Source organism: Misgurnus anguillicaudatus, chromosome 15, assembly GCF_027580225.2.
Source record: "Misgurnus anguillicaudatus chromosome 15, ASM2758022v2, whole genome shotgun sequence".
Lineage (NCBI taxonomy): Eukaryota > Metazoa > Chordata > Actinopteri > Cypriniformes > Cobitidae > Misgurnus > Misgurnus anguillicaudatus.
The window spans coordinates 36,801,718-36,828,397 of record NC_073351.2 but is presented as its reverse complement, the minus strand read 5'-3'; the positions used below and the strand labels follow the sequence as shown (position 1 = coordinate 36,828,397).

The 26,680-nt window shown below is 38.4% G+C and overlaps 2 protein-coding genes across 2 annotated transcripts; one reads left to right on the top strand and one right to left on the bottom strand.

Moving 5' to 3' along the window:
• Positions 1-347: 347 nt before the first annotated feature.
• myef2 (myelin expression factor 2) lies at positions 348-17,491 on the top strand. The gene is made up of 17 exons (XM_055174148.2): positions 348-507; positions 4,678-4,880; positions 5,329-5,381; positions 5,975-5,982; positions 8,252-8,345; positions 8,416-8,601; positions 8,682-8,835; positions 9,720-9,769; positions 9,846-9,906; positions 10,004-10,102; positions 10,269-10,310; positions 10,385-10,471; positions 10,554-10,628; positions 16,226-16,267; positions 16,725-16,900; positions 16,978-17,029; positions 17,123-17,491. The coding sequence occupies exons 1-17, from the start codon at positions 380-382 to the stop codon at positions 17,284-17,286; spliced, it is 1,674 nt and encodes a 557-aa protein (XP_055030123.2). The 5' UTR covers positions 348-379; the 3' UTR covers positions 17,287-17,491.
• A 1,775-nt stretch (positions 17,492-19,266) lies between these two features.
• On the bottom strand, positions 19,267-26,235 carry slc24a5 (solute carrier family 24 member 5). Its single transcript, XM_055174147.2, has 9 exons — positions 25,632-26,235; positions 25,362-25,544; positions 24,248-24,331; positions 23,362-23,465; positions 23,169-23,269; positions 22,817-23,097; positions 22,525-22,731; positions 20,378-20,479; positions 19,267-20,307 (listed from the first exon to the last, which is right to left on the bottom strand). Exons 1-9 carry the CDS (start codon positions 25,792-25,794, stop codon positions 19,985-19,987), a joined length of 1,548 nt encoding a protein of 515 aa, XP_055030122.2. The 5' UTR covers positions 25,795-26,235; the 3' UTR covers positions 19,267-19,984.
• Between the last annotated feature and the right edge of the window lie 445 nt (positions 26,236-26,680).

The following is a 26,680-nucleotide window of genomic DNA, read 5'->3' as shown; positions in this document are numbered from 1 at the left end:
GAGGATATTAATAGAATGTGCTTTGGTGGGCAACTCACAGACTCTGTGCTGGCAACCTAGAGTTAGAATGCTGACCTTTTACATGCAGACCTTAATAACCTAAATACCTAAATTGCTTTAAATTAAAGTGTGTGCAGAATGAATAAATGTAAATTTCCTAACCAGAGAAACCTTGCTATATTTCTTTAGAGATCTGTATTTATCTGTATTATAGTTCACTATCCCATAATATATTTACTATGTGTTAAGTTTACAAGAACTGTTTATAGCTAGTGTGCAATTTAACGTCTACCAATTCTGCAAAACACTTCTGTAACGCGTCTGTAAGTACTCTCGCGATATTTGTACGGGAGCGCGCGCGTGATCGAGAGCAACAGTGATGGCGGACGAGGAGTTGGCGCTGGATCTCACTAAAGATTTCAAACAGGAGGAATCGGTCGATTCTTCGCTCGGTGAAGGAGAATCGGAGTCACAGCAGACGGAGGACAACACGAATGGAGTCAAAACGTAACTGACACGTTTATTTATGTTTCGTTACACTCATTGCGTTCGTTTAGCTGCACGCGGCCTGTACGCGAGTAATGCGCTTTTACAATGATAAAGTGCGTTTATTTAATGCGCGCATTTACCATAATATCCCCTGAACTGTACTAATTTACTTGCATTGTGTTTAGGTCGATTATGGTTGGTTTAAACGACGTTTGTTTTTATACGAGCGTCAGTCAGCGCGGTAACCATAACAACCGCGCGGCGTCGTCGTCGTCGTGAGGAGATTTTCCTCATAGAAGTTCTGTAGCATTTAACGTTACCCAAGTTATATTGTAAAAATAAATGTTTACATTTATTTCCGAATAATCTAGATTTATTGTAGTTTGTGTTCGTCATCATAATTACATTTGTGTAGTTTTTTTATGATTGCAAGGTTATGGGAGGATGTCAGTTCTGCGTAATTGAAAATAAGAAAAGTTACAGCTCAAATATAAAAATAATTAAAATATTACTGTTTGCATCTTTAGATACAGTGATGTAATTAATTATATTATTATAATAACTATACTAATATTTATTATGCTTTTGTGTTACTCAATGAAAGAATCAATCGAAGTTCTACTTAAAATTAAATCAAGACCTCATATTTAAAATTTGTATATTCTGGCATGCTTGTCTGCTTATGTCCAAACAAAATGTTATTTATTTTTGTATATAATATAGTTTATATACATTTCCCAACATTTTTAAATGATTCCCATAAATTCCCATTAAATTTCCAATTTGGAATATTTCCAATATTCCCCAGATTAAGTTCCCATTGAAAGTTTTAGGAAATTTACCAAAACATTTCACCATTTTGCAGTCCTAACTCTCACACACATATGATGTAAACAAAAACTTTTATTCTGCAAACGATTAGTTGCAATGAGTTTTATGCAGATGGCTTATTACAGAAACGTTCTATTCTAGGTCTTAAGATATGATATGTTAAATTAAGATTTTTTGCTAATTTATCTTAAATTGAGTTAGGATTCTCATCTTATCACCTCAAATTTATCTCATCTCTAGTTTTGGAAATCCTAAATCTCTTAATCATGTTCAGCTATTAACTCATAGAGCTGTTACCAAGCAACCCATAATGCGTGATGTACTGTAAACTAGATGATTGTCCTCTTTATTTAAATGGGGCAGAAAATACATTTTATTAACCCCTTAGGCGTCACCCCACCCTATTGAGTTAAATCTACACTCTTGGAGTTTTAAAACGATATACAGTTTGTCATTAGATAAGAATTCACATGCAAACACTGAAGTAAACGTAGGCGTCCTGCTGGCGGGACAGTGACACTTAGCAGGATATAAATGTTTTGAGGCACACTTTCTTCATAAATGAATCACTTACTCTCCCTACATAATTTATTTGATAAAACACTGTTGAAATGTCCATTCTAGAGGCTTAGACCTTTCCAACGATATATAGTTTGTAGTGATAGATTAAAAATGACATCTTCTTCCTAAGTGCTAGGATACTGCTGTACATTTAGACATTTGATAGAGACATGAGAAGAAATAGATGCTGAGTCAAGTGTGTACTAGGGTTGCCGCGGTGACAGAATTTTCTCACCGGTTAATCGGCGCGTCACAAACCCGGTGATCCCGGTTTCACCGGGTGGGAGGGGCTTATAAATGCGCATGCAGACGTGCACATTTTACTTTCACTTTTGAATTACGCAACTGTTTAAATGCAGTGCTTGCGTATGCTGCGTTAAATCGCGTATGAATTTGCGTGCAATGCGAGTGAAACAGCTGGTTTACTTAAGTGCTTGAGTCAATGTGCCCAGGTAATTCTCACAGAACCCGCCAGTCCCAAGCAGAGCAACCGGCTACTTCTCCATAAAGCGCTGCTTGAATGATGGGTTTATTATTTTTCTTGATGAAAAACACAAGAACAAAACGATCTCGGTTATATTAAACATCATATATGTATATTATAACAAAAACGAGTAAGCACGCGGGCGCGGCTTCTGTCTTCGTCTGGTCAGTCAGCTTGCCTCGCTCTGACAGGAATAAATGAAATCTGACACCTGATGCTCTGTGACATGACGCGCGTTCAGCTCCGCTAAATTCAGTCTGCAGACACATTCAGTTGTAAGTGTTTGCTCTCACTTACGAAACTAAATGATTTAATTACACGAAAATATCAAAACGACGGTGAAAGACGGTGTCGCGGTGGGCAAGTGATCTAACCGGTGAGAGGCTGAAGCACCGGTAATCACTGTTTCACCGACCATCGCGGCAAGCCTAGTGTGTACTTTATGACCCTATCAAGTGTTCATGGATAAGATAACTTAACTGTTTTATTTATAATAATGGATGACAGAGATTGAAAGATCTCTCCACTATAGGGATGCATATCAATTAATCGCGATTAATCTATAGCAGAATAGCAGAATAAAAGTTTTTGTTTACATCATATATGTGTGTTTACATCATATATGTGTGTGTACTGTGTATAATAACTCAAGTGTTCATGGATAAGATAACTTAACTGTTTTATTTATAATAATGGATGACAGAGATTGAAAGATCTCTCCACTATAGGGATGCATATCAATTAATCGCGATTAATCTATAGCAGAATAAAAGTTTTTGTTTGCATCATGTATGTGTGTGTGCTGTGTATAATAACTTTGTATAGTTAAGTGCACACACATGCATGTATATATTTAAGCAATGTTTACATGTGTATATACATTTGTATATTTATGTATAATTTATATTATATATAAATATAAATACTTAATATATAAATATATTTTTTTCTTAAAATTATACATGCATGTGTGCATATTTATATATACATAATTATTATACACAGTTCACACACATATATGATGTAAACAAAAACTTTTATTCTGCTATAGATTAATCGCGATTAATTGATATGCATCCCTACTCCACTAGTAAGAAACATTGTGAATATGTGAATAATAAGAGTGAAATATTCAAAGACTTATCCAAAAACAAACATTGCTGTTCATCATCCTGCACTTTGTTAAAACATGAAATGTCATTGTCCTGCATGTCTATCATAATGGGATTGTTTCAGCTGGCTTTCATTAAAGTTTTAAGTTAGGACAGCTGTAAGACCGTTTTAAGGATGTTTGTCAAGTTAGGATGATTCTGTAATACCACTTTCATATCTGTAGTAAAGATAAAATCATGCACTTAGGAACATTGTTCTGTAATAGCGTTTGTCTTAAATGAGGTTCTAACTAAAGCCGGGTACAAACCAAAAGATAATCTGTCTGATTTTGGGCCGATTTCACCCCTTCCGACAATCATAGCTATGTCCAGAGTATCGCAAAGGTTTCACAGATTATTTTATCAGATTGTCCCTTCATGTGAGGTGTGTTAAGAGTGTTCGAACCTGCTCGGAAGAACGTCGGAGCCGCGCCGATCGCGAATCGTAAATATTCAACATGTTGAATATTTACGATCACAAATCCTGATGTGTGTAGGGAATCCCGAGGACAAACGAGAGCTCGGTCTTGACATTATAACGTGAAACTAAACCATATCCAATCAGAAATCGAGATGATGAAAGACGGAAGAAGTCATGGCGCAGCACAAAGTTAAGTTGATGTGGACAGCAGAGATGGAGGATCAGCTTGTTGATTTGTGGCAACAGTTCAAATGTTTATACAACGTGTCTTGTAAAAATTATTCCAATCACTCTCATTGAAATGTCTTCCTGCATATCGTCTGCCATGCTTATTCTGAAGTCTCGCGAGATTGAGGGATTTCCTGTGTTCACAGTTGAGAGACTGGTTAAAAATCTGTTTTTGTGTGGTGTGCTGTCTTTGACACATAATGGCACACAACACACTATAGGAGCAAAACGGTTAAATCTAGGATTTTTTATCCTCATGTTTGTGGTCTATCACATTTTGACAATCTTATAAGATGTAAAAAATCTTCTGGTGTGTACCCAGCATAAAACTACTATGCTGGTAACCAAACGGTACAGATAAGATTTTTCTGTAATACGCTCCCAGCCCTATAAGTCAGTGTTGTTTAATTTTAACCCAGGATTTTTTTGCATATCATTCAGTTGGTTATTATATGTTTATAAACATTTGTCGATGACAAACAGATTGTCATGTTTCTTTGCTGTTTTAACAGGGATGCCGAAGAGGCCCGTAAAGAGAAACCGGAGGCCAAAGAAAAGAGCTCCGCCGGAGGCCGAAAATCAACCCGCTACCATCCGTATAAAGAGAGACGCGGAGACAAGAAGGCCGTCCAGCAGAGAAACCACCGGGTGTTCATCAGCAATATTCCTTATGACATGAAATGGCAGGAAATTAAAGATCTCATGCGTGAGAAAGGTACCCAACACGTGACGTATAATCTCCGTCTGTAAGGCTGTTAGATGATTGTGTAGATGAGTCGGGTGATTGTCGGGTGGATCGAGTCTCTTACTCTCTCTCAGGGCTCTGTAACGCCGCTTTGGATGGATTATTTCGACTCTAGGTTTATTCTGGTATCATTTACCATTCGCTGCGGGATGCGGTTGGTTTTACTGATGGATCCTGTGATGATTTTAACATTGATGTTATTTTGATTTCTGTGTAGTGGTATAGGTGTGTGGTGTCAGTAAATGTGTGACACTGTTGTGTTTGGAGGAGTGCTGAAGGTTCTGGTCTGTATTTTTTGAATGGGCTTTTCTACCTGTTGTAGAGTTGCACCCAGGACAGGTCAACCCTGTGATGAGACCACTGGTGATTTAAATGCCTTGTTCTCTGTGGTATTTTCCCTCTGTTGTGTCTCATGTAGTTGGTGAGGTAACATACGTGGAGCTCTTTAAGGATGCTGAAGGAAAGTCAAGGGTAAGTGTTGGCGATTCTGCGCTGCGTGAGGTTAAATCTCCCTCCGCGGCATCACTCTCATGTGTGCTCGGGGCGATACGCGTGAACCCGGGGTTCTGCCGGTAGACTTGATACGTTGTACCTTTGACCTTGGGGTGGTGTGTTGATGTTTACCGCAGTATAAAGACCATTCTTGTTTATTTGGATGTACTATAAATTGTTGGTGACACGTTTGGCTGGAGCTAATATTTGATGATTGCTCCTCGGGTGTTTATCCATTTGGAATAAGATCAAGTTATGTGAACTCATCGTCCCCCTTCATGCATCTCTATCTGTCTGTTTGATCACTTCTATCCGTAACAAATCTCTCTGATAAGATTGGCTTTAACCCCGGATTAATTTCCTTTCATTTATTCATCTTACCGTAGTAACGCCCAAATGAAACGTTAAGCACAAACTGGTTTCAAACGTAAAACACAATAGAGACTCTCTTGATGTCTGTTAGTCTTGTCATTGAGTTTTGAAGCACTAATATGTTTAAACTGACATGACTGTCTATTGTTTTCATTGTTTTTGTCATCTTCTACATCTTTCTGATGGGCCGGCACCTGCAGGGTTGTGGGTAAGAATCAATATCACCGTTCACACTGTTGTCTGTGTAGATTCAACAGTTAAACACTTTTGCTATGTAAAAGTAAATAGACAGTAATAAAGCACAAAGAAATGTGGTTTCAATTTAAAGCTGCAGTCTGTAATTCTGGCCTCTTTCTTGCCATCTCTGATTGAAGTATAAAATTGCAGTTATTTGTGTAGTTATGTTCTGTAGGGGTGGGACAAAAAAATCGATTCTTGGATGAATCGCGATTCGGACGTGGGCCGATTCTGAATCGATTCACAAATGTCAAGAATCGATTCTTGTATGTTATTTTACAAAATAATAACGTGACGTTATCAGAACCAAAAGGCGGAACTGAACTGGGGGAGCGGTGATGCACACGGACAACGTAAGAAAGCGCGCACTGCACGAGCACATAGCGGAGCTTACAAGAGCAGAAGAGCAAAAAAAAAACTTTAAATGCTTTTAGGACTATACTGCATATATCTCTATTCTTTTTGAGGAGTTTTTAAAAAATCCTTGAGTACATGTCGAGTACTCCTTAATATAGCGGAGATGCGGTTTACTGAAACAAACAACAGTATCAGAAGCATACAAATCAGCGCTACGCTGCCCCTCTCCCTCTCTCGGTTGCTCGCTCACACACAGACACCGTGCGCGTCTCTCCTGCGTGAGACAAGAATGCGCATCCTTGTTAATTTTGGAAGTTAAAGACGACTGAGCTGCAGTGGCCTGGCAAAACACATTTGAGAAAAAAAGGCGCAGCAACTCAAAAAGACCTGCGTGTTTCACAATTACTCTAAAAGACCATAATGACAATTTCGCGCGTGGTGCAGCCTTTATGTGTGATCTACCGGCATTGCCTTTGCAATCGACGTATTGGACACCCCTGCCCAAAACCATCCGCTGACTGTTTAGATATAACATGAATATACTTCTGTAAAAATATGCTCATAGTTTGTTATTCAGTCGCTGGGTGCGCTGCATTATATAAATACAGTAATACTGCCAATCACTGTGTATAATGATGATGATTAGACGCTTAACGTTAGTCAGTTCGTGGAAGTTAATTCCGGTTAACATATAGAATTAATATGTCACGTTTAATTACTATTTTTACTGGTTTTAATGTCTTACAACAGAAACAGGACATGTATGTATATAAGAATGACATTATTTATCTCTTAGTTGCATTAAAGTACAGTATACGACAGTTCAGAGACTAGTAGCAAAAGCGCAAACATTAACCTGGCTTTTAGAGCAAATGTGACGTAATGACGTCACAGATATGCAAATTAGTACGTCAAGAATCGATTCTGAATCGAATCGGGACCCTAAGAATCGATTCTGAATCGATTCATGAGGGTCCAAGCGATTCCCACCCCTAATGTTCTGTGATCACCGTATCAGAGCAGATCTGTCATTATATACACACATGATAGAAGTACATCCAGAAACGTCCGATCTAAACCCTTATTAGTTATCTATCTTCACCCATCTACATGGTGAATGTGCCGTCAAGTCTGTGGTAAACACTGAAGTGTAGTCATATATCTGCCGTGTTTGTTGTGACTAAATGATAACACAAGTCTTTCAACAGATGTCTTACTGGTTCAGAAAACCTTTGTCAACACCAGCTGAAACACTGAAGACTTTGACTGTTGAAGTTTATGTAACATTTTTGCTCTCATATTCTCGCAAATTAATTTTTATTTAAAAATAATTTTTCTTCGTTTGTATTTGCAAATGTCAAAGATTTTGAGTTTAATAAAGCATTCATGTGATATATTTTGGTTGCGCAGCATTTGTGAGTTATTAAAAATGTAACTGCTTAGGCTATTAAAGTACCAAAAAAATTAATCGTACCGAACCGCAATTGCATCGAAGAAAAGCTTGATGCATTGGCAAATACTGCATCATGATATTGTATCATAACCCAATGAACTGTCAGATTTACACTCCTAGTAAGAAAACCGTTTTAAACACAGATTTTTTTTCTACGTATTCAATAACTGATTTTTGTTGAATTTTAACTGTTATGGATTGCAGCTTTAAAGTAACACACATACTAAAAATGTGTAGATTAAATGCACTGTAAATCACTTTCCATAATAACATCTGTCAAATGTTTTATTTTATATTGACTTTGATACACTTCATTTACACACACACACACACACACACACACACACACACACACACACACACACACACACACACACACACACACACACACAGCTGTACTGTGATCCTGAGTCTTGCACTTCTGTTTCAGTGTGGTGGAATTCAAAGATGAAGAGTTTGTGAAGAAGGCAATTGAAGTCATGAACAAACATGATCTGAATGGGAGACCACTAAATATTAAAGAGGTGAAGACCTGCACCGTACTCTAAATGTCTTCTGTGTTCGTGTTGACTCTAATAGACGCCTGCTTTTTAGGATCCTGACGGGGAACACGCACGACGCGTTCTGCAAAGAGCCGGGGGGAAATACGGTAGGGGTCCAGATTCTGTCCCCGGGGGAATGAACGTACCCCCATCTATCGCCAACAACCCCAATATTCCCCCAGAGATCATCAGCGCTCTTGAGGCCGGCCGTTTAGGAACCACTGTGTTCGTGGCCAATGTGAGTCAGTCGTTTGTTTGTGTCACTGCAGTAGTTTAGAAAAGATTTACACAAGATCATCATCATCTTTCTGTTTACAGCTGGACTTTAAAGTAAGCTGGAAAAAACTGAAGGAGGTGTTCAGTATGGCCGGGACAGTGAGGAGGGCTGACGTGAAGGAGGACAAAGACGGCAAGAGTCGAGGGATGGGGACGGTCACCTTCGAGCAGCCTCTGGAGGCCGTACAGGCCATCTGTATCCTCTCTGTCAATCTGCCTGAAATAATTGAAGTATTGATGAACTCATTTGCTTCGTACACACTGCAGAGAAATTTGGTTGTCACTTTTAGTGCTTAATCCTGTTCTGTACACAAACACACACTTCAATCATTTACGGGACTGACAGTCGCATTCTACAAACTGAATTAATTCCTGCAAAATGCAGGCAGTGACGACCACATTTACAAAAACTTTGTGTGTACATAACTGAACTAAACAACTAGTTGTTAATGAAGTTTTTAAATGTGCATCATGGACATGAAAGGTCTTTCTTCTGAAAAAAATAAAGTCTTCTGTATGCGCGGTGCAGAAAATGACACGAGCGTTTGTTGACTAGTGTTGCCAGATCTTGCATGAAAAAACAGCGAACAAGAGAAATCCAATAATAAACTGAAGTATATCCAAATGCTTTACCTCGAAGGTCAAAATATTTTGGGACCGGCACCTTCACACTTTAATAACCACAAATACTTGATTGCTTTGTGAGCCAAAAGCCATAAACGGCCATCAAGCGTCACAACGGTATGTCAGTCCCAAAAAGACGAGGACCTGGCAACACTGCAAGACAGCGCTGAGAGAAGCAGCCTCACAAATGCATATAACGCCAACACGTGGTTTATTACAAAACATAACACTGTAATATTATTTTGGTCAAAGATGTGAATGATTACGTTGCTATGGTTACCTCTGTGTCAATCATCACATTTTTAGGAGCGAGTCTTGTTCTGTGTAGATATTGAATGATCATTTAGTGGATTTACTTCTGCATTGTAATGCGGTTATCACTCCTAAAAGTTTGCCGTGTGTACGAGGTCATTGCTCTTATTGAATCGAGTCTTGTTCCTTTACTCATCCTCACAGCTATGTTTAATAATCAGATGCTGTTTGACAGACAGATGCATGTGAAAATGGTGAGATTGAGAGTGATTTGGTGTTTGATGTGTTTGTCCTGTGCAGTATTTATTCATCTGTTGTGTGTTACTTTAGGATGATAAATGTCTGCCTCCAGATGATTTCCGGCCGGTGGAGAAAGCACCACAGTTGCCCAGTAAGAGTTTAGTGTTTTTATTTGGGGTGGGTCAGGATGTTGACTAGTGGTTTGAGACAGGAGACTGTAGAGATGTGTTTGTGATGTGTTTCTACAGGAGGCCTGGGTGGTGTTGGTATGGGTTTGGGTCCTGGCGGGCAGCCAATAAATGCCAACCGTCTCAGTGGAGGAGTCGTCGGCTCAATGGGACCTGGAGGTTTGTTTTCATCTCTCGTTCATATGTATGGATGGATGTTTGGTGCATTATTCCTGTCAGTGTTAAATATAACGACAGAGACTTTAGATGAAATCATGATCAAAATAAAAGTCATTTATTATTGATGTTGGCAGTGTATGTGATTTGTGAATGAATGTTTGCACAGGGATGGATGGGCCTGCGTACGGAGGGATAAACAGTATGACGGGTAAGAATTCATCTTTTCTGATCTGAGTCGAGTGTTTTCTCAAATCTCTCAGGAGCGCTCATCTGTTTGTGTAGGGATGGCTGCTGGTTTTTCAGGGATGGACTGTGGAGGTGGAATGGGAGGATTTGGCAGAGATTTGGGACCCATGAGCCGTATGGGAGGTGAAAGATCATTTCATTTCATTTGTCATCTGTTTGTCTGTCTGTCTGTGTGTTTTTCTAACAGCTCTTTGTCTGTACGCAGATATGTATCGTTCAGGAATGGATCGGGATTTCGGCAGGAGTGATATGGGAATGAACCGTCCGTTTGGAGCTCTGGGTGTGTATTGTGTGTCTGTATTAGGGCTGCAGGATTAATCGTAAAAAGATCATCTTGATTCAAGCACCCACACGATCTCATTCCTAAATTATAACCATTTGTCTGTCTATTAAACCCTTAAGCGAACATTGAAATATGCATGGCACTGTTGTGGAGTCACAGCAGTCATCATGTAAACAGGGTTCCCACAGGTCATGGAATTTCTGGAATGTCATGGAATTTTAAAAAGGTCTTTTCCAGACATTGAATGTCAGGGAATTTAGTTTGTTGCTTTCAATTTTTGTTTCAAATGATCAAAATCCGCTTGTTAAAGGAATATTCCATTTTCTTCAGGGAAGAATCCAGATGGTTTGCTCACCAGCATGTCATCCGGGGTGTTGGTGTCTTTCTTTGTTCAGTCGAGAAGAGGTTGTGTTTTTTGGGGAGAACATTCCAGGATTTTTCTCATTTTGATGGACTTTGGTGGAGCCCAACATTTAATACTTAACGCAACACTTCACAATTTTTTTTTAACGGAGTTTCAAAGGACTGTGAACGGTCCCGGGCGGGGCGTGGGGGTCTTGTCTGGCGAAACGATTGTCATTTTTGACAAGAAAAATGAGAAATATGCTCTTTTTTAAACCACAATTTTTCGTCGAGGTCCTGTCCAGCGCGACCTAACGTAAATGCGTAGTGACGTAGGGAGGTCAGGTGTTACATATATAAAACGCACATTTGCGGACCATTTTAAACAATAAACTGCCACAAAGACATTAATTAGTATCAGTTGACATACGACAACGTCGGAACGGTCCTCTTTCTCGACACTTGTAAACACTGGGGCGGAGTTTCGCGTTCGTCCTCTGTGACCTCTTGACGTCATGATGTATTGCGTGGGGTCACGCTGACGCATCACGACCGGATCTAGACGAGAAGTTGTGCTTTAAAAGTGTATATTTGTTATTTTTCTTGTCAAAAATGACAATCGTTTCGCTAGATAAGACCCTTATGCCTCGTTTGGGAACGTTTATAGTCCTTTGAAACTTCGCTAAAAAAACTGTTAAGTGTTAGGTATTAAATGTTGGGCTCTGTTGAGGTCCATTAAAATGAGAAAAATCCTGCAATGTTTTCCTCAAAAAACATAGTTTCTTCTCTACTGGGCGGAGACAGACATCGACATTTTGGATGACATGGTGGTGGGTGAATTGTCTGGATTTTTCTTTTAGGGAAATGGAATATTCCTATTAAGTTTGTTAGGTAAGAAAACCTGTTCCCGGATCCAAGCCTTCACTGATTTTAATTGAGACTGCAATTTAAACAGCAGTTTATTGGGACTGTTTATTCATTTCATGTCAGACTCAAGGACTCTTGGAAATAGTTTATGGAAATTCAGTTTTTTAGTCAGTGAAAGGTCAAGGAATTGACTTTGAGTGGGAACCCTGTGTAAAGGAGGATTTCTAACGGTGGGTGCAATGATGATTCATTCATTGGTTCACTCGCAAGCTTCATCTGTGTTTTCACATATGCTTATGCCGAGGGTCAACCTTCTGATCTCGCTGATGAAGCAAGCGCGGATTGACTTGGGCTGCAGTTCATCGACTGGCTGCTGGAGGCTCCAGAGGGGAGTCAGTTTCCATGGACCTCCATGTTGGAATGGCCAACTTTACAGTGGAAAGTGGTATCTTTGCAGCCTGATACAAAAAGTGTTTTTGGTCTGTATAGCTTATTTTGCCCTTCATGACAACTGTGAGGGGTTGAATTTTTTTGTAACTCAACCTTTTAAATTATATTTAGCCTTAAAGTGTTGCATAATTGGGGGCGTGGCCACTCTGGTCACTAGAATCGAGCTAGGCAGGCATGGTTTCAGCAGCCAGCCACCTCAGCTTTACCCACGTCCCGCCTCTACCCATTTTCGGTTTTCCGCGAGTGATTCAGGCAACGCCATAGACTGTAAAAAAAGATGGATGTAGTGTCTGTGACGTCACCCATTGGCTTGTGAAGATCGTTTTTGAAGCTTAAAGTAGGCGTTGCCTGCCGTCGCTATCTTGGCCGCGCGTCATCGCGCATCACTCGCGGATATCCGAAAATGGGTAAAGAGGTGCGACGTGGGTGAAGCTGGGGTGTCTGGTTGCTGAAAACAAGCCCGCCTAGCACGAGTCTAGTGAAAGCAGTGGCTGTTCACCCGTCACTCAAGTGGCCACGTCCTTAATTATGCTGAACTTTAAAGCTTCATATAATTTAAACGAAATAAAAATCGTTAAAAAAAAATTAACCCCTCACAGTTGTCATAAAGGGCAAACTTGGCTTTACAGACCAAGGGCAGTTTTTGTATCAGGCTGTAGACATATTGTGTTCTACTGTGGAGTTGGCCATTTTGGGGTGGGGGTGTGTGGGAATTGACTCCCTTTTGGAGCCTGCCTCTGGTGGCTAGTCGATGAATTGCAGTTTAAGTTACTTCCGTGTTGGCTTCATCAGAGAAATCGGAAGGTTGCCCCTCGGGCAACGCCTACTTTAAGCTTCAAAAACGATCTTCACAAACCAATGGGTGATGTCACAGACACTATGTCCATATTTTTTTTTACGGTCTATGGCTCAAGTGGCACATTAATCTGGCCGTTAGGGTCGTGGGTGTCTGTCTATATATACAACAGGATTTGTTGGACGAGTTGGCTTTACTTCATTTGTCAATTGTGTTAAAATGAACAACTAAGAAAGCCTCTTTAAAATGCTTATTTTGCTAGTGCTTTTTTAAAGTGACACTACCAAAAAGGCATTTTAGGGGCGGTTTCCCAGACAGGGATTTTCTTAAACCAGGACTAGGCCTTGGTTTAATAATGAAATATAACTAGTTTTAACAAACATGTCTTACTAAAAACATTACTTGTGTGCATTTTGACTCAAAATAAAGGGCACTGATGTATTTTAAGATATGTCAGTTGTTTTCAGTTTGGACAGCTCTTACATTTATTTTAGTCTAATCCCTGTTCGGGAAACTGCCACATTGTGTGTTAATTCTTATACATCCATTTAAAAAAAATTATGTTTCTTAAATGGACAGTTCACCCATGTTGTCTCATGTTGTTACAAACCCGCATACATTTTTTTTTGTCATGAAGATATTTTGGGAAATGTTTGTGGCCACACCCTTTTGTGGATCCAATTCACTTCCATAGTAGAACAAATAAATACTATAGAACAGGGGAGGCAAACGTCTGTCCTGGAGGGCCGCAGTCCAGCAGAGTTTAGCTCCAACCCTATTTAAACCTCACCAGCCATCTAGTAACTCTTTAGACTAGTGTTGGGCGATATGCCCTATTTTCAGATCGTCCTTTCGTCAGCCTGTGAGATCGGCAATACACGATATTATCGGGGGGGCAGGGCAGTAGTTAACTAATTTTTTTTATATGTTATTTTTTACTCATTATAACAAGTCACTTGATGGGTGGACAAAAAAAACAAGAGCACCACCGTCATGACCGCAACCTTCTTAAACCTGATGCCATTAATGCAAGCGCGTCATTAAAACCCTATCATGATTACTTAATAACTGTAAAAATATGCATCTCCGCAGGCACACACACACACACGTGCGCGCACATACAAACTATTCAATGCATTGGTTTAGTGCTGTTGCAGAAGACTACACGTGTCAAGCAGTGGTGCTCTCATGAGGTGCCTTTTTAAACGCATCGGTCCAGCGGAACGCGATCATATTTTAAACACAATCATATATTAAACACGAGGGACGTTTTGCTACAACTCCTTGAAATGCATATCATAAACAGGATTAATACCTATGATCTGACTTCGGACAGAGCGCAGCTCTCTGCACGTACCCGAGAGTGAGAGACAGGTGCTAATATGCAGCGGGTTATATTTTAAACAAAAAGTAAAGTTTGCCTCAGCTCGCATGAAAGGCATTAAATGGAACAAAGACATGAGGATTACTACTTTAGTTTATGTTTAGACTTCGGACAGACGCGAGAGCGCTTGCACGTGAGACAGAGAGAAGCGCAGCTGCTCATGACACGATGGATTTGCTAGAAGGAGACCAAGACGCGCGCATTAAGTGCAGGTACGCGCAAGAAGGAATTCTCTCTTTACAAGCTCTCCACGTAAAGTGAAGCCCACAAACCATCATGTGAGGAAAAGCATGCATTGTGGGTGTTAATATAAAACTATGATGATAATAATAATAATAACCATTCGCCAACTATCATCATGACTATCGCCATGAAAGCCTGCCATTGGCGATATGTCTGAAGATCGTCGATACACGATACTATCGTCTATCGGCACAACCCTACTTTAGACCTTGATTATTTGTTCAGGTGTGTTTGATTAGAGTTGGAGCTAAACTCTGCAGGACTGTGACTCTCCACGACTAGGGTTGCCGCGGTGACAGAATTTTCTCACCGGTTAATCGGCGCATCACAAACCCGGTGATCCCGGTTTCACCGGGTGGGAGGGGCTTATAAATGCGCATGCAGGCGTGCACATTTTACTTTCACTTTTGAATTACGCAACTGTTTAAACGCAGGGCTTACGCTGCGTTTAATAGCGTATGAATTTGCGTGCAATGCGAGTGCAACATCTGGTTTAATTAAGTGCTTGAGTCAATGTGCCCAGGTAGTTCTCACAGAACCCGCCAGTCCCAAGCAGAGCAACCGGCTACTTCTCCATAAAGCGCTGCTTGAATGATGGGTTTATTTTTCTTGATGAAAAACACAAGAACAAAACGATCTCGGTTATATTAAACATCATATATGTATATTATAACAAAAACGAGTAAGCACGCGGGCGCGGCTTCTGTCTTTGTCTGGTCAGTCAGCTTGCCTCGCTCTGACAGGAATAAATGAAATCTGACACCTGATGCTCTGTGACGTGACGCGCGTTCAGCTCCGCTAAATTCAGTCAGCAGACACATTCAGTTGTAAGTGTTTGCTCTCTCTAACGAAACTAAATGATTTAATTACACGAAAATATCAAAACGACGGTGAAAGACGGTGTCGCGGTGGGCAAGTGATATAACCGGTGAGAGGCTGAAGCACCGGTTATCACCGTTTCACCGACCATCGCGGCAAGCCTATCCACGACCGACGTTCGCCACCCCTGCTATGGAGGTGAATGGGGTCCACGGATGGTTTGGTTGCAAACATTTCCCAAAATATCTTCATTTGTGTTCATCAAAACAAAGAAATGTATACAGGTTTGTAACAAAGTGAGAGTAAATGATGACAGGATTTTGATTTTTGGGTGAACTATCCCTTTAAGATAATTTTACCTGTCTAGATGGGTCCTGGATTGAAAACGTTTGGGAAACCTTGAGGTATAAGTTTCACACAGCTAGTTTCAACCACACATTATCATTGTTATTTTTTTCTGCATTATATACTCAAAATATTTAAATGAACACAGATGAACTGAGATCATAGTTCAGATCATTTATATTTTGTCTCTAGTAAAGTATGTGTTATTTTGTTTAATTGGCACTTGTGGGAATTGTGGGAGTATTGTGATCTACATTTAAAAACTAAAAGATTGAAATAGTTTCCAGTAAGTGTGTTGTTGTGAGTTGATGTGTACACGTGCTGATTGTCTGTTGTGTCTTTCTTCAGGTGCAGGTTATTCTGGTATGGGACCCGTCAGCTCTGGATTAGGTTCTGTCTCTCACATACACATTAAAACCCATCAGAAATACAGAATCAGCTGGTTAAGAAATATAGGGGTGGTTTCCCAGACAGGGATTAGACTAGTCCTAGACTAAAATAAATGTAAAAGCTGAAAACAACTTACACTGACATATCTTAAAATACATCAGTGCCCTTTGATTTGCCTCAAAATGCACACAGGTAATGTTTTTAGTAAGGCATGTTTGTTAAAACTAGTTATATTTCCTAATTAAACTAAGGCCTAGTCCTGGTTTAAGCTAATCTCTGTCCGGGAAACCATCCCCAAATGTTTTAACTAAAACACTGAGATGTAAAGTAGCTGTTTAATTGTATTGTTCTGTTTATGCATTAATCCAGAATGACCGACAGCGTGTGTGTTTAATGTTGTTGTGCACACACAGATGTGTCAGATTAAACACGAGTATCATCTCTGTGTGTGTGTCAGGTGGAGGAATGGGAAGTATGGGAATGGACCGTATGAACACCGGATTTGATCGGATGGGAGGGAGTATGGATATGGGCCGTGGCTTTGGCCAGTATGGAGGTGGATCGGGTCACATGGGTGGAATGAGTGACAGGGGGGCGGGGTCTAAAGCAGGATGCCAGATCTTCGTAAGAAATGTGCGTATCAAACCAAACGTGGTTTACTGTGTGCGTCGCACTAAAAGTGTTTTAATGAGCGCTGTTTGTGTTTTCAGCTCTCGTACGATCTCACCTGGCAGAAGTTAAAGGAGAAGTTCAGTCAATGTGGTAAGTCAACGTTTCACTGTTGTAGAAATGATCACATCTAATCATTCAGACAAAGAAACCGTTGTGAAAATAAGACAATGCTGTGACGTTCAGGCCAGGTGATGTATGCAGAAATAAAGATGGAAAATGGAAGATCCAAAGGATGCGGGACGGTCCGTTTCAGCTCTCCCGAGAGCGCAGAGCAAGCCTGTCGAATGATGAACGGAACCAAGATCAACGGACGAGAGGTTGATGTTCGTATCGACCGTAACGCTTAAACGTAACATCACAGACCGCCTGCAGACAAAAGAAGATTTTTTTGTTTTGTTTTAAAAACAAGCATCATGACTTTACTAACTCAATTTCACCAGCTGATTTAAATGTCTGTGATTATTTTTTTGTTTCTTGTTGGTTTGTTTTGTAAAATCTTTTTAATTCGTTTCAATGACAATTTTAAGAATTAAAGTCGGGTGTTGTAAATCAGTCTTTGACTCTGTTTGAATACAGAATCTATCTGATCATTTAGTGGGAACTTTTTACCCATTTTATTTTATGACCAACATGTTTACCGACCAGTGCCACTTTAACCACTAGATTTATCTAAACAATACTGAAAATAAACTTCTCACTGCATTTGTCAGGTTTAATCTTATATTTAATAAAAAATGATTCAGAAGGTCATAACGTCAGTAGTTTGGGAAACAGATTTCCAATGTTAGAGAGATCTTCTGCTGTGTGTTTAAGATTTATGTTGATTTCTTCTGAGGAGTTTGTATGTTAACTAACAGTATCAGAAGTAAAAATCAACAGAAATGTTTGTGTAGTATTTTTAAAGAAATAGACATTTTTACAAATATTGTGTTTATTCAATACGATTTTTTATTAACTGAGGAATAAACTCTTTATGCAGGATTGTTTTTGACCAAAAATATTAACAAGAATCCCTTATTACAGAATCACTTTATTAAATGCAGAATCGGGGTCAATGACATGACACCACAACTTTGTTTTTCCTACTATGAAAGTCATTGGGTACCATCAACTGTGTGCTTAATGTCATTTATCAAAATATCTTCTTTTGTGATCACCAGAATAAAGAAACTCATGCAAGTTAAAAACAACATGAGCTTGAGTACATGATGACAGAATTTCATTTTTGGGTGAACTTTACCTTTAAGTTTATTACAGATGAATTTTAGTTTGAGAAGATAAAATTAGACAGAAAATCTTTAACACAAATAAATATTAACCAAACTGTAAACAGAAAGTGACAGAAAAATGTCTGCGTTCTGCTGTGGTGCTTTACCCACACGGCAAAAGAAAAATTTTTTTTAAATAAAGTAAAGCTTGAGTAAATATATTTTTGAATTTGAAAATATATTTAGTTTTAACCTTCACATATTAACATATGTATTTCAGGGGCAACAAATACATTTCTAACTTTACAACCCAAACGGTAGAAAATATATTTTATCTTGCCAAAATATAAAAGTATGTATAAAATGTGTAAGAAGTGGTGAGTGGGGCACAAACTAACGCAGGGTTAATACATATTTCTACAGGGCCAAGTAATCTGTGCTTTTGGTCTTTTTCTTACTGTCAGAAGATCATCTGTGAATTTGTGAAAAGTTTTGAAGCCTCAGATATACAATAATGAAATGAAAACAATGTCAATACTATTCATCAAAATGATAACTGAATACAATATCAGAGGAAATAACTCACTATTAGGATGTTTTGTCTTCCCTTTAAAAAATAATCTATTAATATGCATTGCTGCAAGGATACAAGATGAAGGATGATGGATGGATAAATGTGTGGATAGCTATCTATTATAGACAGTATTAGTATATAGACAGAATTTGATTGAATTATTTGTGTTTAAACAAAATTTTCCACCTATGGGGTAACGTTTGCACTCCTGTCACTTTTGATGTAATTGTACAATAACGGTAGATCAAACAAACAAACTTTAAGTGTTCATTTGTAGCAGAGATGTGTTGGTTGATTGATTGTGTAAAAAATGATTTATCTAACAAATATTTTTTGAATGATAGAGACAATGATAGCCCCGCTCTCCCCTATGTATAAATTATAAAATAATAAAGATATGTTTGATGTTAAAAATATATTTAATCTTTTCAAGCCTGTTATGTTTACAGGTTTGTAACAGGTTTTTCTTCCAATGTGACGTGAATATAAATGCTTTATTTTAAAATATATTTCAAAACATACAAAAAATGGCCAAAAAATACACTGTAAAACAAATCCGTAGAAATTGCAGCTGAGTTGCCAGTAACTTACCGTAGATTTAAATTTATGTTATTTATTGGCAACATTTTGTTCAAAGTTAAATGAACATTAAACATTTACAAGTCTTTGTCTTTACAGAATAAAACTAGAAAAACAGCATCAAAACATTCTGGGAAACAAAATCTGAAGCAAAAAACAGAAAAAGGTTGATGATGATTTCTGGTTCCCAGAATGCATTGCATGAGGCTGTTATTGAATAGTTTTATTCTGTAAAGATAAAGACTTGTAATTTAAAATGTATTTAACTTTGAACAAACTCTTGCCAGTAAATAACATAAATGTAAATCTACGGTAAATTACCGGCAACCCAGCTGCAATAACATTATAATTTCTACGGAATTTTTTTACAGTGTATATTGGTTAAAATTACATTTTTGTAAACATATTTTTTAAAATATATTTTAGTACATATATTTTTTGGACATTTTTTGTATATTTTGAAATATATTTAAAATAATAAATATATTTTTTTGCATATTGTGTATCTCAAAGCCTCATCTTCATTAAATGTCATCTACCTTTGACAAACCAAATGTTAAAGAAATGACTCTGTGTGCAGACGTACATCCCTGACCTGATAAACCTCATCATGACTCTGCTCGAGTACATTTGTAATGTCAGACACTTGAATAAATATGCAACTGTGTAACTAACTAAAGAGCGTCAGTCAGCACAGGCCCGGATGGGGTTATTCCCAATGATCCCGAGCTCGTACAGGATTGACAACGTGGCAAAAAGCATATAGCAGAACAGGCACACCAGACCCAGTTTCCAGTCCAACTTCCAGCCGTTAATGTAAACGGCCAAGAACAAGAAGATGATGGAGAGAAGAAGAGTACATGACATGAAGACCAGACCTGTACTGTTGACTTCTACCGGTGATTCAGTGTTCACAAACACAGTCTTAATGAACCACGGCAGCCCTAAACACAACATGTCAAAAACATTTGAGCCCACGATGTTTGACATGGCCATGTCACCTTTACCTGAGAAAGAAAAACAAAAAACATCAATGCTTGTTTATGTTCTGTCATTTAAGGAGCTGCACTTGCGTACCTTCACGAGCTACCATGACGCTTGCTACGGTGTCCGGGATACTGGTTCCTGCCGCAAGAAGAGTCATTCCCATGACTGTATCCGGGATTCCCAGAGTCTCACCTGAACACACATCAGTAAAGCCTGAATCAAAGATCTGGATGATGTATGTTGGTATTAAAGGTGCCAAAGAATGCATTGTAATAATCTGTTAAATTGTCTCTGATGTCTACATAGAAGGTTTGTGACTTTATTAATCAGTTTAACATGTCCATTTACAACCCTAGGATTTGCCTTTATAATGAAATGGTCTATTATTACCTTCTTTAAAAGGGTCATGAATAATAATGTTGAGCTCTGCTCTGATTGTCTGTTTCTCCTTCAGTAGCTCTGTGTGTGTATAAACAGATCTTATGTTTGAGTCTGTATCAGATTTTGAGTAATAATCAATAGTTTGGAGATTGTTAATGGACGTTTCTGAGTGATTAGTTTGTGTTCTTTTCAGTATGGACCTGCAAAACGTAACTGTAACGTCAAAAGTAGAAGTTCAGCCTAAACGCTAGCATATAGTGCTAACTAGCATATAGCACTAACTCAGCAGTTACAACTTTGTTTTAGCATTAAAACAACATTATCATTATTTAATGTTGGGGGTGTAAATGTCGACTGTAATGTCACAGTTGGATGGGGTGTTGAGATCGGGTGTGCCTCATATGTCTTTACGATTGGCGTGGTTGAATTGGTTGCGCAAGCGTTTGGGCGGAAGTTTGATACCGCGGCTCCGCCTCTGGCTCCTCGGATGATTCCTTCTGCGCATGCCTTAGCTCCAAACTGACGTTTTTACGTAACATGGCGGTGACCATGTTTGGACTTTTTGGCTTCAATTCATTACAATGGAGGGAGGCGACGTCGCTTCAACCATCTTTTTTTACAGTCTATGGTTGAGATTGGTCTGTTTTCCAGCGGTCGGTCTTTTGCATGCCCAAGGTTAAGTAAGAAGGAGGAAACAATCGTGTTTGAGGCTCATGATATGTCATTACCATCTACACAACTCTTAATATTTATCTATGCTGACATAAATACAGTTTTATATTCTATGGCACTTTTAAAGAGTGTATTTTGAGTGAGTTGATGAATGGAGTCATTAAAGAGATTCACACAGACAGTGATGTGTTTGCTGGATGCCTGCAGGTTGTAAACTTTAACACGAGCGAGTCTTGTGTTCACTGAAGCCGTTTCTCTTTAGTACCTGTTCAGCAGAGCACACGGGCGTTTAACTGCGTCATGTGAACATGTGTGACCGTTCACTGAATAATAATCCTATTATACGCCACAACATCACATGATTTCTCACGGCCTCGAGAGGTTCTCACTGACTGCAGGGAAAGAGCGTCGAGTCCACACGGCATCCTAATCCCTGAGGATACAGCAACGGAATTTCAGGAATGGAGGCGAGCCGCATCATGTGACCCGACTTATTGAGAGTACCCGGTTAAAAAGAGAGATTTCACAAAACCACTTCATCAATGATGATCAATAACTAACGAACAAATGAAAACAGTTTAATCTAAATGGATAAAGCAAACCACCAGCTTCTGACTGTTGTGTATGCTATTGTTGTGAAATGAGATGTATTTTTTTTAACTCTTTCCTCGCCAGCGTTTTTAAAAAAAAGTTGCCAGCCATTGGCCATTTTTTTATGATTTTCAAAGTTTAATGCCTTCCAGAAGATGTTTTTCTTAAAATATATTAACATACCATATATCAAAAGAAAGAACAGACCCTCTGCTTTAAAAAAACATTTCATCCTACCATTTGTTCTCTTTTTATCACCTCTTAAATATGGGTAGATTTCTTTAAAAATACAAAATTTTGAGCAAAAAAGGTGAGATAATTGCATTTTTGTGGACTTTTGTTAAATATCAGATTAAGAGCGATGATCAAAACATACACAGAGGTTTTACTGTTTTTGAATATTTTAGTGTTTTATAAGTTGTGTAAGAGCGCCACCTAGTGGATAATATGGATTGAGGTAAAAACTCGTCAATGGCAGAGAACTGTTTTCTCTTATTGACGAGATGATTTTTCAACGGCCAGGAAAGAGTTAATTGCATTGGCAACTGAATGGCTGGTCTAAGTTGAAAAGTATCAAATAAACGTATGTTTACCGACGACAGTGACCATCCACACGAGAACGTAGGTGAAGCCAGAGATCCAGACAGCGGACATCATGAAGGTGATCATGTACCATTTCTTCGAGAAGCGTCTCCTGCAGTCGGGAACGGTCAGATATAAAACCACGATGGCCGGCAGAGACAGAACCCAGAGAATCCGCTTCAGATCGTTTTCTGGCATCCTGAACACACTCTTCTGTTCTGAGAGATAAATGCCACATCAGATCTTTACACGATGCAGGAGAATGAATTTGATTGTGGCACGCTGTCAGGTGACCTTTAGTACCTTGAGGGATTTCATTCAGGCCGTGCAGGCTGAGAGAGAGTTGAGAGTATCCGGAATCATCCTGGAAGATCCCGCTGTCCAACCGGGAACGTCGGTGGGTTCTGATGGTGTCGTCGCTCCAGCCCATGAGCGGCTGCTGCTCAACTCCCTCCTGTGAGCTCTTATGAAGACACGAGCAGCAGGGACTAAACCTCTGCATCACATACTCGCTGATCTTCAGATCAAAACACAGCACTGCTACATAAACTCCATACACCAGGAGAAGACACGATCCTTCATACCTGAGAAAAGAGGAGAGGTGAGAGAGATGTGCTTTCAGACAGTTACGTGACGACAGTGCCATGACTCTCACCAGTAAACCCTGTTATCTGAGATGATGGCGATCACTGCGGTCACACTGATGGCGTATGCAAGACAATCCCTGAACAACGGCCAACAGGAGAGACGAGACACCTGTCAGGAACATCAGGAGAAGGCGTGAGGACCACAGACAGAGCGAGGACTGCATGAATAATGAGCGTGTGTGTGTGTGTAATGTCACATACAGCAGAAGTTAAGAGACCACACGCTGCACAGATACACAGGAGATTATACACGGCCGAACCCATGATCGTACTCACTCCGATGTCTCCTTTAGTGACAAAAACACCTGCACAGGAAGATTTTATTACTCAGTCACTTTAATAACCACCAATATAATGAATGAGGAGATCATTTGGTATTATGAAGAGAAATTAATATGAAGCTCATACGTCAACACAATTATTCTGAATCTCCTCTTAAACCTTAGACAAGTGAGATGATGAGCTCAGGAGAAACATCTGACCAATACAGCCAAAAAATATATTTCAAAATATACAAAAATGGCCAAAAAATATATGTGCTGAAATATATTTTGAAATATATTTTTTTCACCAATATATTTTGTGGCAGTTTTTTAAAAATATTTTGAAATATATTTTAAAGCAATTATATTCACGTCGCATTGGAAGAAAAACGTTTTACGTTACAAATCTGTAAACATAACATTTTCAAAAGATTCAAATTAAATATATTTTCAACTGCAAAAATATACTTATTATTTTATAAATATTTATACATTTAATACAAACTTTTATATTTTGGTCAGGAAATTTTTTTTTTTTTTGCTGTAGGTTGTAAAATTAGGAATATGTTGGCCCTGAAATACCATTCAAAATGAATGTTAATATATGAAGGTTAAATCTAAATATATTTGCAAATTTAAAAATAGATTTTATTAAACTTTACTTTCTACAAAATGTATTTAGCATATATTTAAAACATATTTTTAGACTTTTTTTTGCTGCTGTATGCATGGGGAGAAGCAGGAGAGTTCAGCAAAAGTCAACAATTGCTCTCTAGGAGAAAAACTTTGTGAGTTTAATCTATAAAGTAGAAGTAAAATGTTACCCAGAAACGCAGTAACAAGTTCAGGTGCAGAACTTCCAGCTGCCATGAAAGTGGCACCAGCAACATCCTGAGAAAGACCAAGACCTGAAAGAGAAAGCACGTGTACAGCAGACAGATGTCAAATCTGTTATAATATAATCTTGTCATATAAATGTATTCCACCAAAACTGTGCCTTTCTGTCCCTAGGACATTATGGGGCGGTTTCCCAGACAGGGTTTAGATTAATCCAGGACTAGGCCTTATAGTTATATTAAAAGTAAACATTTAAGGAGTTTTTACAAACATACCTTAGAAAAAACAATACTGGTGTTTGTGCATCTCGAGACAAAACAATAGCACTGCAAGGTGCAAAGTGTATTTAAAGTGATAGTTCACCTCAAAATGAAAATTCTGGCACCATTAACTCTTCCTCATGTTGATCTAAACCTGTATGAATCTAATTTTTTTTAATGAACACAGAAGAAGATATTTTGATAAATGATGGTAAACGCACAGCTTTTGTGTTCATCAGAATAAAATACATTCATACAGGTTTAAAACAACATGATGACGAGAAAATGATGACCGGATTTTCATTTTGGGGTGAACTATCTCCCTAAACCAGCTCAAACATGCATTTTAGTCTGGGACTATAAGCAAAGTCCAGGAAACTGCTGTATATACTTTACATTTAAATATAAAGCATAAAATTCTTCAGATTTTTGTGTGATCCCATCTTTGCTTCAAATATTTTAACCATTAAAAAAAGTCCTCATATTTGAGATCAAAATATAGCATTTGATCTCAAATATTAGGACTTTTTAATGTGTTATTTTGTTATTTTAAAATAAAACAAATGTTGGTAAATCACTAAAATGCTATTATCAGATATTTAATGGAGTGATATTTCATGCATTTGCTAAATCTATGCTAAAAACTCAGTCCCGTTACCAAAATGCCTCCATCCTCCATTTAGAAACTATGTTAAAAAAATAAACAAGTTACCTGAAATTGACCTATACTAATTTTGAAAAGTAAAATCTGTGTTTTATTAGATTTAGTGTTAGAAAAAGATGAACTTTAATTTTAAGGATTTCCAGCATGCAAATGTCACTGATTCTGTGTAATACTTACTTTCACTGATGACTTCCAGAGAAGGGAGGAAATAATCATCACACACGATAGAAACAGCCAGAAGCATGTAAACTATAATAATGAAATATATGAGAACTCCTCCATCTTTTCTCTCCTGTACAGTGAAGAATCCCTCCGGGAATTCTGAGGACTGTGATGAGATGCAGTCTGTCTCATTATTATCTGAAACACAAAGAGAGCTGCAGTTAACCCGTCTGCGTTGCAGCTCTGCATTCACACAACAACTGAAGATATTCAGAAAAATCTCACCTGCATCCCGTCGAACTCGAGCTGAAGTCTGGAAACTATTTGCGGTGTATGAGACGAGATTAAGAGCAGCAAACACGAGCATCAGCAGAGCAGTGAGAGAGAGGAAAACATCTCTCCTCCTGTTCACAATCTCTCTCTTCAGCATCATTGAAACTGAACTCATGAGAACACTCAACTCACAAATAAAGCTGATATACGTGACAGCGCGCGCGCGTGTGTGTGCGCGATCACGAGATTGAATGATTCTGAATGAACGCTCTCAGAGCCTCGAGCCTGCAGGCCTAATGACAAATACAAATCTTATCATTCAGATTTATTTCCGTTTAACACAGAGTATCATCGGATTATTTCCGCCTGTTTTGTGGCTCTGTAATGATAAATATGTGCTGGTTCCTTCAGTAAATCGATGACTAAAAAGCATTCATTTGTGTAAATGTAATCTTTCATGGGCTTTTATTACACAAACACAATCATCCACGCGCTCGCTTGTTTCATTCCTGGTTAAGTTAAGATTCCAGATAACAAATTTAGTACTCAGATTACGTAATTTTTAGTTTTCTGTTCACTATCAGGTTCTTCGAGGAGTGACGTCATCACACATTGGCCACAAGAGGGCGACACGCGCTCAGCTTCTACAACTGTACTCATTATCAGATAAAAATACATAATTTTGACTTTTTATATCATAATTTTCACTTTTAAAGTCATAATGTGACTTTTTTTCCTCATAATTTTCGAATATTCGAATATTTATCTCATAATTATGACTTTTGAATCTCATAACTATGACTTTTAAAGTCATAATTTCGAATTTTTATTTCATATTTATTACTTTTAAAGTCATAATTTTATCTCATAGTTATTACTTTGTCATCGTTCTGAATTTTTATCTCCTATTTATTACATTTTAATCTCATAACTATGACTTTTAAAGTGATCATTTCGATTTTTTTATCTCATTATTATTACATTTAAAGTCATAATTTCAACATCAACATAATTATGACTTATTTTATAATTTTGACTTTTTTTAATCTAATCATAACTAT